At 38.2% G+C, this 14,382-nt stretch overlaps 1 protein-coding gene across 6 annotated transcripts in view; it reads left to right on the plus strand.

Moving 5' to 3' along the window:
* Nucleotides 1–14,382, plus strand: part of kif26ba (kinesin family member 26Ba) — a 90,697-nt gene that overhangs the window by 24,092 nt on the left and 52,223 nt on the right. For all 6 annotated transcript variants that reach the window (XM_038294622.1, XM_038294624.1, XM_038294625.1 and 3 more), the window contains one exon: nt 4,182–4,392. In XM_038294622.1, the coding sequence (XP_038150550.1) occupies nt 4,182–4,392 (211 nt within the window). The remainder of the gene's footprint in view (nt 1–4,181; nt 4,393–14,382) is intronic.

The raw sequence follows: 14,382 nt of genomic DNA on the forward strand, positions 1-14,382 counted from the left end.
TATGCTGCAGTGGCCCTCTGGGGACCCTGCAATAGAGACTCGCTGTGGTGTGTGCATGCTGGTACTCACTGGGGGAGGGTGTTTCTATCAGTGAAGGAATTTTTTTTAACTGCATGCTCCAAGGATCGGATCTGTGGGGATTTGAGTGGCTGTGTGTGTGCTGCGAGAGGCAGCTGAGAAAATGAATAGGCCCCAAGTGAATTGGTGAATTGGGAAGGCTTCGTTATTTCAGATAGAGGATGGTAGAGATGTGTAGGCTGCTTTCTCTTTTTCAGTCTGTTTGCGTTTTGGTACATTTTGTTGGGTTTTAGTTTTTTTCTTGTTTTTTATTTTATTTTTTTGGAAAGCTTTTTTTTTTTTTTGTCCAATGATAAATGACCACCAATTAGCCACCCGTTACACTGGAGGATTAAGGATCTGAACAGATGGTCATCAAGCAAAAACACAAGACAGAAATCAGGTCAAAAGAAGAATCAGATGAGGAAGAGTCAGATCAAAAACACATTTTTTCTGTTTATACATCCTACAATTATTAAAAATGTTTTTCCTGTTTTTCGTTTTTTTTTTTACTTGAAATTATAATGTTGTACTATTTCGAACTTCTGCAGGATAAGAAAAAGGCACCAAATATTAAATTAAACCTCAATTGTTGTGCTTTATACTTGATTACATTTTGACTTTATTCAATTTGGCTATGAAGTGATCCAAACTGAAACACACAAACTAAAGCTGTAGTTTTTTGTAACCTCTGTAACCCTTTTCATCCTTAGTATTGTGCATCAAATTGTGTTTACTTTTAACTGTACACTATCATTTCTTAAGTACTTTATATATACAACTGAAAATTATACCCTAGAAATCTTTTTATAAACCCTATACAGAATCCAGAAAGCTTTGGATGAAACCTAATTTTGTACTCAGGAATGACATGTTTGTGCACGTCTTATTTCAATAATTAATATAGCAATAAACCTTGATGGGTTTAAACAGACACAAATCTTAGAAGCCAAAAAAAATTAAGTAATTCTAGAATCTTCATGTGTCTTTGAATACGTCTATCAGTCTAATAAAACACCAGTCCCTGTCATTTTCATCATAACATGCTCATTTTTGACCACATCTTTATAATCTCAGTAAAGCCAATCGTCTTTCCATTCTGCTGTCCTCTATAGTCATTATCATGACCTAATGTGACTCAAACAAGTACACTTTCACATGTCTACCATTAGTCTCTGTCTCTCTTCCTCTTATACTGATGGTCTGCTAAACAGAACATAATTATCTACCGAACCAACAGCACAGCAGACAAACCAGTCATCAATCAGCAGTGCTCCCAAAGCAAAGGTGTTTGTGTTTGCATGAAAGGAGGAAGAAAACAATGCAGGGTCTCGTTACCAGCTGACCTCTGATGCTTCCTAACAAGAGACAGATACCTGAAGCCTGCGAGGGGAGAGGAAGAGGCAGTCTGTAATTAAGGAATCGATGCATTTTGGGTAGGATGAGTGGATGTTTTGAAGCCAGAAAGAAAGAAATATTGAGTGAGAAAATGAAACAAATGGAGAGGTTTCCGTATGGCAGAAATCTGGAGGGGATCGAGGACTGAATATGAGTTTGAGAATGAAGGTTATGGAAAGGAGCTGATAATTCGATTGATGTAAAACATATACAGTTCAATTTAGGGTTTGTTTGGAATAGATTTGCTTAACCAAATCCCAGGACACCTGTCATTAAACACCAACAATTAGAGGTTGTTGAAGTGTCAATAACTTTAATTTAGCTGTCGACTGAATCACTGAGTTGAAGAAAAGGCATTGCAACTGCCCAAATACTAATTTGTAAAAGCACCTAAGAAAAATTCAAGGGTTTTACACATTAGAACTATATATATATAGTTTTAATGTGTGTGTGTGTGTGTGTGTGTGTGTGTATACTGCTCCAGGTAAGCACTGTTGTACTGTGCAAAGGGAAATGCATGCAGGTTAGTAGCAGGAATCCCCTGCAGCACAACGAACAAATCCATCATTGTCATGCCTCCTCCTGCAACCATCAGCAGCACTGCAGCAGCCCCTACAGCCCCTACTTTTATTGATGAGCAAGAAATCACATAGAAATATGAATTTAGATATTACACATCTACAAAACATGCTTTGTAATTTGGCTAATTTAGAAAATAAACTTGCAACTTCTTTTAAAACTCTTATGAATACGATTAGAAGAAGTAAAATCCTGTCTGCAATGACAGTAATAAAGAACCAATCCTGCAGGGGCAGGTTTCAATAGTGTTCATCACATGATGCATGGGGAGGTTTGGAGCATTACACCCACATAATACAAACTTGTAATTGCCTTTGATCGCATTCCAAATTTGCAAGCTTAGCCTGTACATTGGAAAAACCCAATTAATGTCTTCTCATGGAGGTGTGTTTCACGCGGTGCGCATTCAGACACACACAAGGATTCACACACAAATCTCCAGGGGGAGCCAGTCAAACGGTGAAGTGCTTCAACGTTCCATGGGTCACTTGATTCACATCCCCCCCCCCCCCCCCCCTTCCCAGCTCTCCTTTCGCTGACTCTCTCCCTCGCTCTTATTTCTGAAACTTGCTGCAGTTAATTGAAAGCCAATGGTGTGAGAATATAGCTTCTTGACAAAGAGTGTATCAGGGCACAAGGTCTCTTACTTTCTTCCTCTCCTTATATGCTCTCTAAATGATTCGTGGGAGTTGAAGAATAGCGCTGCAACCATTGCTACAGCTGTTTTATGGGAATTTAATTTAGTTAAACTGGAAACACAGTATGAAGAATATGAGAGTAGTTAGACTTCTTGGATTGCATTGAATAATTTACACCCTTTCTTTCTTTATACTTATCACTACTTTAGCCAACAAACTAGCGATTGCGAGATTGCCCATTACGCTCGAAAGTAACTACGGCAAGTTGAGAGAGATGAACTGAGACGGTACTGAAATCTATACCCTACACAGACTAATGAAATACTATCTGTAAAATTATCTATGTAAACAAACCTCATCACTTGAGAAGGTAGGTGATGCGGACGTCGTGGAAGACATTTTGTCCCGTAACGCTCGCCGTACTGTTGGGGGGGAGAAGCGGTGTGGGGGAGATGTTCATGTTGCTGCGGTCTGCAGTCTGGACGTTAGATGTTGCTGAAAATTACACACTGTAGCTTTATTTAATTTGAATCAATTTAGATCAATAATATACATACAGTTTTATAAAGACCCTGTTAAAATGTGTTTAAATCTCCCTCCTGAAGTTAAGGAGAGATCACACACTCTCTCTTTGGCTACCAACAAGCTTCTGACTTGATTCTTTGGAATATTTGCCTATTCTATTTTTTCAAGAAGGAATTTGAGTTGAATTGCGTGGTTTCCTGATAATCAGGCTTCAAGAATATATCTGGTTGTCAGAGCCATTCGTTAGAGCCTAATGTAGCCTGCCATATTGAGTCCAAACTCTTTTTGGATGTGAGGTTATTGTTCTGCTAGAATATGAAGGTGTGACCGAGTTTAAACCATGATGATGGTTATTTGACATAAAAATAAATAGCTATATACATTTTGCACAATACACATCTACAGTACACATCTGGCCTAAGTATGATGCTGCAGCTACCATGCTTGACAAGTGGTTTGTTTTTAGTTTTCAATGGCTCAATTTGACTCCAGTCTTTGTCTTATCTAGTGATTCAACTTTTCCAGAAGATCTCTTGCTCGGCGATTCGAACAGATGTAAATTTTTGTCATGGTCCAAGGTTTTGGCTTGAGAACAGGAACCTCTCAGAAACTCAGCTCATTGTGAGAGGGGAGACTGGTGTTCCAACATTTTGTCAAAAAGACTCAGATTTTTATATTTGCTGTCTGTTACATTAGAGGTGAATGTTTGGGTCAATGATGTGTCAATGAAAACTGGTTTTAACCTAATATTAATCTCCTGGGATGGTTCTTATTTTCATCCAATTAAAAATGTATGGAGAGTTATGCCAACAGCCTGTTCCTGCATATACATACGTATTTTGTTTTTATGCAAGTTGGTAATGGATATATTGAATATTGCAGGGGAACTGGAAGGAAAATCAGTCTTTTAGTCAGAAATAAATCACATCAAAATCAAATCATTATTCTCATCATTTAATGGGCAACTCTACTTCTTTCTTTCAGAGCCGCCCAAAAGTTGAACTTAACATCAAAGAAAAAGAAGCAGAAAACCACGACACTTACAGCCCCAGTGACGTCATCTCCATCCCCGTCATGTGACCATAATCTGTTCCCAACTAACTTCAGCTCTGCTTTGTTGACGGCGCCTCCACCTGCCCCACCTTGTCTTCTCAGAGCGGCCAACAAGGTCAAAGATAATCCTGGGCTTGGAAAGGTAATGAAACATTTTCATTTCTGTCTGTCGTGTTATATTTTACACATGGGTAATATAGTGACTATTAAAAGTATAACATTCTCACCTCAAGTGATCTTAAAATGCACTTTTATTGAATAAGGGCAACAGAAAAGAGAACTTTTAACTTTATACTATGAGCTCTGTGAGCGCTAACCTGGGAGCTGCTGCTGCCGTGGTGTATGCTGGGACAGCTGTCAATCGCAAGAATGGACAAGCCTGCTCTGATGGAAGGGTAGGTAAAGATGGAAGGGCGAGAACAACACTTTGTCCGATCTCGGTCTTCTTGTTCTTGTGAATTGGAACAGTAGTAAAGCTGAAGCTGTTGACGTTTCACGAGTACACGAGCACATGAGAAGGCACAATTACACATATTGAGAAACGGCCAATGTCTATATCTGCTGATTCCACCCACTGAAAAAATTCTTTTCACACAATAAATGGACTAGGTAAACACTGTTACAATGAACGCTTGGCATATATTGGTTGAATTTAACATGAATTTTGGTTGGTTTTTGGTGATTATTTGATAGATTTATGGTGCATTCAATTTGTCTTTGCAAGTTGAAACTTATAAGTAGTACTAAGTCATAAATGTCAAGAGAAACGCCCACCTAGAAGTTGGACTATCGAGTCTGAATGGATGGATGGTATCTGACTTTCAGATTCAAGATAGATGATGTTCACTTCAACACATGTTGCTTTTTCCTATCTTAGCTCCATACTGAATTCACTTGCATTGGATACTTGTTTTTCACAGAAATACTGGGGTGACAATGTGTTGCTGTCATGGAATAGTGTGATCACTGTTTATATCTATTGCAAAGTAGATTTTTTTTTATCGCTTAAAAAGCAATATTTGTTTTAGCATTATACCTACTTTATTGCCAAGTGAAGTCTGTCAACGTGTAAAAATACTTTCTAAATAAGTTCTAAAGCATCTAATTTGCTTGATCGTTCTTTTATTATCAACAAAAAGCATAATTATATCTGCATGAATATAAATGGCTCACTTTTCACATCAATAACACACCAAAATGGTGCAGATAGTATGCAACATTTTCAGATAAGTGATCACATGAACAGTATTGATGATCAATAGTATTGAACATCTTTTATTTCATGACTGAACTCCCAATTGGATTTAAAGTTCTGATAACAAAAAGGTTATCCAAATTCATCTGAGTTACTGGCTCAGTTAGGATTTTGGAGTTTTGATTGCTTTTTTAAATGATATTCCCAACAGTTTGGTCTGTATGTGTGCATAATACCTTGTGGAAAAGTGTTTTTGTTATTGTTATGGTTGTAAGTGACGTCATCCTGGAAAGAAACATCAGCTGTGCTGCTTCCATCAACACCCTTGTTTATAGATGTTGGAGATCGGCCTGTTTTTCAGTGTGGTCCTGTTTCTCTGACCGTGACTGAGTGGATGTGCTCTCTTCGTCCTCTGGCATGGGAGCTGCCTTGGAGCTTGTCTGCCTGGCTGTGTGTTTCCTGGACGGGGCCGCCTTTTACAGCTGCTTTTTGTATCTCTGCTTCTGTCTCCTTGAACCCCAGTCGGCCTCGGCAGATGGCCGCTCACACTGAGCCTTTCAGAATTTATCTAAAACTCCTCCTTTCAGAACGAACTAACTGACAAATGAACGCGCGAGTTCGGAATAATGCCTAAAGCAGCAAAAACATCCCAAGACGTAAGTGAAAAGGCGAAACAACATAAGCTAACAGAATACCATCTTCGAGGTGAAATGCAGAAAGCTAATGCTGGCTCCAGCTCGGCTCTGATGGCTGCCGCAGACAGAGAAGAGAACCCGAAGTCTCAAAGCAGCAAGGTGGAAAAAATACTTTCTGTTGTTAATTCGATTCAGAAAGATTTCTCCTCTAGATTCGACGAAGTTCTGGGCTCCATCGACAGCGTAAGAAAAGAGATAAACGACTGTACACAACGAATCACAGAAACCGAAACACGTATTTCTGATGCGGAAAGTGAGATAGAAACGCTACGAACTAAGGTGGATGCGTTAGAGTCCAAGAAGAAGGACTTGGAAGATAAAGTTACGGATCTGGAGGCTAGATCGAGACAAAACAACCTAAGGCTTATCGGACTGCCGGAGGGAGCAGAAGGGCAGAATCCATGTGAGTTCCTAGAGAAGTGGTTGCCGGAGACCCTCGGTGTTGGAGCTGTGGCCGTGGAAAGAGCGCATCGACTTGGAGCCCGGAGAGACAACACCGCAACGCCTCGCACTTTAATAATAAGATTTCTCAGCTACAAGGATAAGCAGCTTATTGCTCTAGCATCAAGAGCTAATACTGAAATTCGCTACCAGAATCATCAAATCCGGTTCTACCCAGATACAGCGACGGGTCTTTTCCAGCTTCGGAAGCAGTTTGACCCGATACGCACGGAGCTACGCAAACTGGGACTACGCCACGGGGTGGCTCACCCAGCCAAGCTGCTGGTGACTTATCAGGACCGAACTCATGCTTTCAAAACAGCAGCGGCTGCACGTGAGTTTTTACAGAAAATCCAGAAGAAAGCCAACGAGGAGGTGACTATGGGTTAAAAATGCCATATATGGTTTCTTAAGTTAACAATTTGTGGCTTCCTATAACCTTTTTGATGCCATTATCGTTCAGTTGTATTGGTGATGGAACAGGAGGGTTTTATTAAGAATACATTTACTTCTGCTTAGATATGGCAAAGGGAAAAGTGCACATACCGGTTGATGTCCATACTAATAAGTTCGATCTCGTGAGCAAATATATGGAAGAGTAAGTTACTGTTATACATAGTGAACAGCATCGGTAATAAAACTTTTATTTTGGTTATTGAGTGGTTAGACTGCTCCTCACTGCGTGTGGGTCGGTCACACGTGATAGCGGGAGGTGTGCGGAGGGGGGAGGGAGTCCCTCGGTTGGACTTGGGATGGGAATCTGGGTTTAGGGGTTATGTTGTGAGTTCTGTTCTGTTGTTTAAGCTTCTCAAATGTTCATGTTTGTATGGGGTAAACTTTGCTTTGTATTTCTTCTCCCTTTCTGGTAATTTGGTGGATCTTGCATGTCGCAAGCCTTAAATCTTAAGATAGTTACATGGAACTGCAGGGGCCTACAAGGTTTAAAAAAGGTCAAACAAGTCATTAATAAACTGCAAGATCTGAATTCCAGAATAGTATTTCTACAGGAGACGCACCTTGTGGAAAAAGATGAGGGGCGGGTCAGGAGGAGGTGGCGAGGCAATGTATTCACTTCAGCATTTTCTTCTCGAGCCAGAGGAGTTATGACTCTTATCCATGAATCTGTCCCATTTCTTGTAAACAATGTTATCAAGGATAAGCAGGGTAGATACTTGATAGTTCAGGGCTCTTTACTATTGGAAAAACTTAACTTAGTTAATGTTTATGGCCCTAACACAAACGATCCTGGGTTTTTTCAAAACTTGTTCCTCTTACTTTCATCATTGCAGGGGTGTTTTGTGATTGCAGGGGATTTTAATTGTACTCTTATGCCAGAAATAGATAGATCCACAGGGGCAGATCTGACACATAACACCTGTAGAACAACTATACAGTTGTTTATGAAAACTCTTAGACTGGTAGACATCTTTAGGGAACTTCAGCAACAAACCAGAGCCTACTCATGTTATTCGGCAACATTTCAGTCTTACTCGCGAATAGATTATTTTTTAATTTAATCAGAACTAATATCAAAAATTCAAAACTGTACGTATGGAAACATAGTGATATCAGATCATGCTCCATGTTGTCTGAGCTACTGTGATAAGAATCTTACCAGGGATCCCCCTAAATGGCGCATTCAGCATAAATGGTTCCAGGATGAGGATTTTGTTAAATATATAGGACAACAAATTGATGAGTTCTTTCAGTTTAACACAAATCAAACAACAGCGTGCATCAGATGGGAAGCCTTTAAAGCGTTTATTAGAGGCCATATTATTAGCTTTACAGGCAATAAGTCCAAGGAAGCCAAAACTAAAAGGCAGCACCTAGAAAATAAAATAAAAAAACATTCAGGAGAGGGTTTTTCAAACAAATGATACTGAATTGAAAAAACAGCTGTTGATTCTCAGAGCAGAATATGACAAATTGTCCTGTCTTAGAGCTGCATCCAGTCTCTTAAGATTGAAGCAAAATTTTTACGAACAGGGGGACAAGGCTGGAAAACTTCTAGCTTGGCAGATTAAACAGCTTGAAACAACAACCTCGATTACATCAATTGAAACACAGGATGAAACTCTAATAGATCCGAGGGATATTAATAATGCTTTTAAAGATTATTATCAGAAATTTTATGACTCTAAAGGACAGTTAGACCAAGTGGAATTAGACAAGTTTTTGGGTAGACTATATATTCCAGTCATTGCAGAAGATTGTAGAGTAAACTTAAATATGGAAATAAATAAAGAGGAATTAGCACAGGCCATTAATGGGATGAAATCTGGCAAGCAACCAGGACCTAATGGTATCCCCATTGACTTTTACAAAAAATTTAGGGACAAATTGCTCTGTCCCCTTCTAGACATGTTCATGGAGTCATTTGAAAAGGGCACCTTGCCTCCCTCTTTAAATCGGGCTCTAATTATTCTTCTGCCAAAACCTGGTAAACCTCCCAATAAATGTGAAAACCTGAGACCCATCAGCCTACTTAACTCTGATCTCAAAATCATTTGTAAACTATTGGCATTTCGACTGCAAAAAATCTTACCAGATATTATTAATAAAGATCAAAATGGATTTGTGGTTGGGAGGCAAGGATACCACAATATTAGAAGGGCCCTGAATATTATTTGGTTAAAAAAGAACGCTAAAGACACAGCTCTTCTTTCAGTGGACGCAGAGAAGGCTTTTGATAGGGTTGAATGGCCCTATCTTTTTAAAGAATTGGAAAGAATTGTGGTAGTAACTTTATTAAATGGGTTAAAATAGTATATAATAAACCAACTGCGGAAATAGTATCAAATAAAATATTTTCAAGAGCGATTCAAATCAGGAAGGGTTGTCGTCAGGGATGCCCTCTCTCTCCCTTATTGTTCACACTAGCAATCGAGCCTTTGGCATCAGCTATCCGTCTCCATCCACAAATCTCTGGGATCACCGTGGGTCCCACAGAGCACAAAATATCTCTATTCGCTGATGATGTTATTTTATTCCTAACAGATCTAAAAAACTCAATTCCAGCGGTGTTGGAAGTGATCCAGGAATTTGGGAAGGTCTCTGGCTACAGAGTAAATAATACAAAATCCTCTTTTCTGGCATTAAATCTAGGTGAAAGGATTAACCCCATCAGTGAGATTAAGCAATTTAAAGTAGTGGAACATTTCACATATCTGGGTGTTCAGATTTTTCCAGAACTACAACAGGTGGTCAAATCCAATTACGAACTCTTAATGAAAACAATAGCTGCCTCAATTGACAACTGGACATCTATGCTTATATCCATATTGGGAAGAATTAATGTCCTGAAAATGAATATACTTCCAAAGCTATTATACCTCTTTCAAAGCATTCCACTGCTGCCTCCTCCTGAACTATTCAATTGGCTAAAAAAAAACATTTTGGCTTTTGTGTGGAATAATGGAAAGCCTAGGCTACGCCTCTCGCTGCTTTATTTACCATTTGAAAGAGGGGGGTTAAAGTGTCCCAACTTTAAATTTTATTACTGGGCCACTCAGTTAAGGACTATTATGTTCTATTTTACAGATAAAAATAATCCTCACTGGGTAGAAATGGAGTCCCAAAATTTAAGTTTAGCTCTTCCATTGTTCATATACTCTGACACATCAATGAAGTTAAAGAAACGCACTACAAATCCCATTCTGAAAAACATGTTAAAAATTTGGCAGGACGTTAGAAATTACCTTGCGGAGCCAAACAACATATCCCAATTTAGCCCAATATGGGGTAATCAGCTGTTTGCTCCAGGTGAAGCGGATGGAACCTTTAGGCTTTGGGCGCTGCAAGGTTTAAAAACTGTTGGTGACCTTTACCCATCAAATTCTGATATATTTTTGTCATTTGCAGAGCTACAAACCAAATTCAATCTGGATAAAAAACATTACTTCAAATTTCTTCAGATAAGAAGCTTTGTTAAAGCAAATTACAACAACCTTAACAAGCCCCCTCTTACGTTACTTGAAAAATTAATGACTCGGAATAAATCAAGGAAGGGCATCATTTCAGATTTTTATAATGTGCTGGTTTCTAACTCATTAGAGGACTCAAACAATAAGCTTATAAACTGGAATTTGGACCTATCATCAAATATCAGTGAACAGGATTGGGAAAAGGCTTGCATTAAAATTCACACAATGTCCATAAGCAGTCGTCTTAGAATCCTACAATTTAAATGGCTAATGCGTATCTATGTTACACCTGTGCATTTAAATAAATACAATAATAACATCCCAGATCTGTGTGTAAAATGTAATTCTAAAGGGACTCTGATACACTGCATGTGGGAATGCAGACAAATCAAAGCATTTTGGACAGAGGTGAAAGATATAATTGAAAAAATTATCTTAAAGCAAGTTCCACTGGATTCTAAATTGTTCCTGCTAGCTTTATTCCCTGGGAAACATAACTTTAGTAAATCAGAATGCACTTTCATAGATATAAGCTCATTGGCTGCAAAAAAATTTATTGCTTTGACTTGGAAAAATATCAATAGACATAGTGTCACGCAGTGGTTAAAACAGATGGCGTCTAATTTGCCGCTAGAAAGAATAACATATATTAGGAAATCCAAAGGGTATCTTTTTGAGAGGATTTGGGGGCCTTTCATTAATTTTATTAAGGACTTAGACTTGACAGAGGGTTTGTTTGAGTTCTGATTTGCCAGAACCTGTGGTGTGCCATGTTGTATAGATGTGTATAATTATATCTGACCAATTTGTAATCTGTGTGAATACCCCAGTTTTTGAGAAGCTGTGTTCTTTGTTTTGTTTTTTTGTTGTTGTTGTATTTATTTTTCTGGATTGAGTAAAATAATTATTGTCATGTAATGACTACAAAGAGAACCTGTTCAAATAACTACATGCTTGTATTTCCGAAGTGTAAAAACTAAATAAAAATATGTTGGTAAAAAAAAAAAAAAGGAAAGAAATGATCATAAATTATATAAAACCTAAGAAAATCGTCTGCTACTTGATCCCCCCTAACAGAAAAGAAGCCACAGTCTGATTTACATTAGATTGCTTTCTAAGCAGCTGGATTTACTTCTACCAATTTAAACACCAGCTTGACCTAATATACAGCAGAACAATAGATAAAGCCCTACATTCCAAAATCAACACACCTTATAGGTTTGGTAAATCACTTTGCAGGTGCTAAGTATTTTTATTTGCATGTCCTCCACACATACATTTATGACCTTACATCACTAGAATATGATCTGCATATTCATAAAAGCACACATGGACAGAATGTTTGCGGCTGCTTCTCACTAATTCTACACTTGTATGAAGATCATAGTGAGAAAGTTGTATTTTCATATATGCAAACACAGTGATTCAGTTTGAGATTTTTTTTATTTTCTTATTTTATAAACATTTATATATTTCAGCCCAAAACAGGAACAATGTGCTGAAAAACTGTGCTGTTTTTTTTTTTTTTTTTTTTACCATGACCTTCACCAGTTTACCTAAGTGTATTCACTTGTATGTGTTCGTCAGAGTGGCTCCCCTGGTTCAGGATACCTAAATACAACTTAATGGTTGCCATGGTAACACACTTCAGGCTGACAAAAGTCATCTGTCACCATCGCTGAGGGGTGATGAAACTCACAAGTGTGTGTGTGTGGTTATGCTGGGGGATGTATGGAGCACACACGGGACCCTCAAGTGTGTGCAATATTGATCGTCCATGTAATGAGTTTTTAGTGCCCCCCTCCCCCTTACACAGTTTGACTGAGATGCTCCCTTACTTTCTGTGTCCCCACACTTGGAAAATAAATAAGATAAAATAATCAGGCTTCTTTTAAAAGGTGTAGTATCTAAACACGAGAGGAAAAATATCCTGTTTTGGTGCTGTGTTTAAATCATCTGTTATTTGTTTAAGCTCCATGTGTTTGAACCATTTGGCTCTGTGGGAATTTGTCAAGTATGAGTGAAAATATGTGCGTGCCATTCATATTAACCACCAGACGAGACCCAAAACCATCTCTCTGTTCAGCAACATTTGCAATGAGATGTACTAAAATGTTTCATGGCACAATAAATCCCAGCAAACACATGCAGCTCTTTAGTTAGAAAATACTGACAACATTTAGATTCAGATGTAGTGTAATATTTTTTCTGCCTTTAACCGAGAGCATTTTTGTTGTTTGTATTTATTATTGAAATAAATACAGCTGCTATCTAAGGATTAAAACACCAGGCACATTTAAATTTGCTGTAGTATTATTGTGGTATACTGTTTCTATTTGGAGACAATTGCACTTAATAAAAGGATACATTTGCGTCCATATATTGAATCATTATAATTCAATATATGGAGTTCTGGTTAATTGCTTAGAAGTTTTATTCAGATTTTTTGGAATGGATTATTTTGCAGGCTAAAGTTGCTGCTTTGGAGTGCTTGTTAGAGTTTCTGTGTCTGTCTCCCCATATGGAGATGACAGATGTCCCCTCGGTTGTCAAGGAGACCAATTCTAAATTGCATTTTCACACACATTAATTACTCTACTATCGACCCATAAACACAAATCATTCACTGTATGATATAGGGGTAAGAAAGATAACAGAAAGTCTGTCACCAAAGGTTTCTACAATTGGTGATGAAGTCATCTGCTGGTTTGATCCACTGTGTTTTATCAATTCCAAAATCAGTCTAGCCATCTACCAGGGATTTTAGACCTTTTTGGGCTTCTCTTTGCTGATTAGCTTTATGGAAATACTCATTTATTTTACAAATGTTTAACAAAAGCTCAATGATAAAACAGTGTATTTGAATAATCACCAAAATGTCCTGAGAAATTCCCTCAGAGAGCCACCAGACTCAAATATGCAGATAAGCTGAAATCAAACACCTGTAAGCAAACTTTGCTCCTTTAAATAGTCCAGCATTTTTTATATGTAAGTGTTTTTTAAGTTATTGAACACAGTCATTCATTCACTAGCACACGTGCCCATGCAGACATGTAGGGAGAAATTGGCTGTGGTGACATTTCTCCTATAAAAATGTCATCTGTAGGGGAGGTCTGCTCCATGCTGATACTATTTCCACACATGCATGCTCACACTCTGGTCTGCATGCTCACAAATTCATAGGATTACAGTCTACATAGAAAACTGTCAAGGAAGCAGCAAAGCTCCCTGTGGAAGGGTGAGCGATACGTTCTGCAGAATACAGGGAACTTGTCTGTGACTGTAATGGGGGTGTTAGTGTTGTGCCTGATGGTAATACTGCATAAAAAAGATTGAGACATTACACGTTAAGCCAGGGGAAATCAGCCTACAGAGGTCAGATGTATTGCTGTATGTCTGTGTGGGAGTAGAGAGAATCATGAATCCCTTTATAAATTGTTGTGGCTTTTTATTTCAAAAGACACATCATGTAATTCTACCTACAATGCCTCAGTATAATGTCATTTATTTATGTATTTATGTATAGTATATTTAAAATATGTATATATTAGATGATAAAAGTATGAAAAACATTTTTTGTTATTGTTTTTACTGCATAATACATCAGGAAAGGTTGAACAGTAGTTCTGCAGTGGAAACATATGAGCATGTCACAGTTTTCTCCCAGTGCTCACATATCCTTCTCTAAAGCTGTCACTTCATTTGCAGGTCTCTGTCACACCTGATGTTCATACGGTTCATCTCACCTAAAGGAGGATGAGCGACAACAAGATGCTGTGATACCTAAGAGAAACAGCTTTCTTTTGTCTTTTGTTCTCGGTCTCCTCTCAAATTGATCTACACCTTTATCTCCTAAATCTAAACGACGGATAAAT

The sequence above is a fragment of the Cyprinodon tularosa genome, unplaced genomic scaffold (assembly GCF_016077235.1).
Source record: "Cyprinodon tularosa strain WSP-4 unplaced genomic scaffold, ASM1607723v1 ctg342, whole genome shotgun sequence".
NCBI lineage: Eukaryota > Metazoa > Chordata > Actinopteri > Cyprinodontiformes > Cyprinodontidae > Cyprinodon > Cyprinodon tularosa.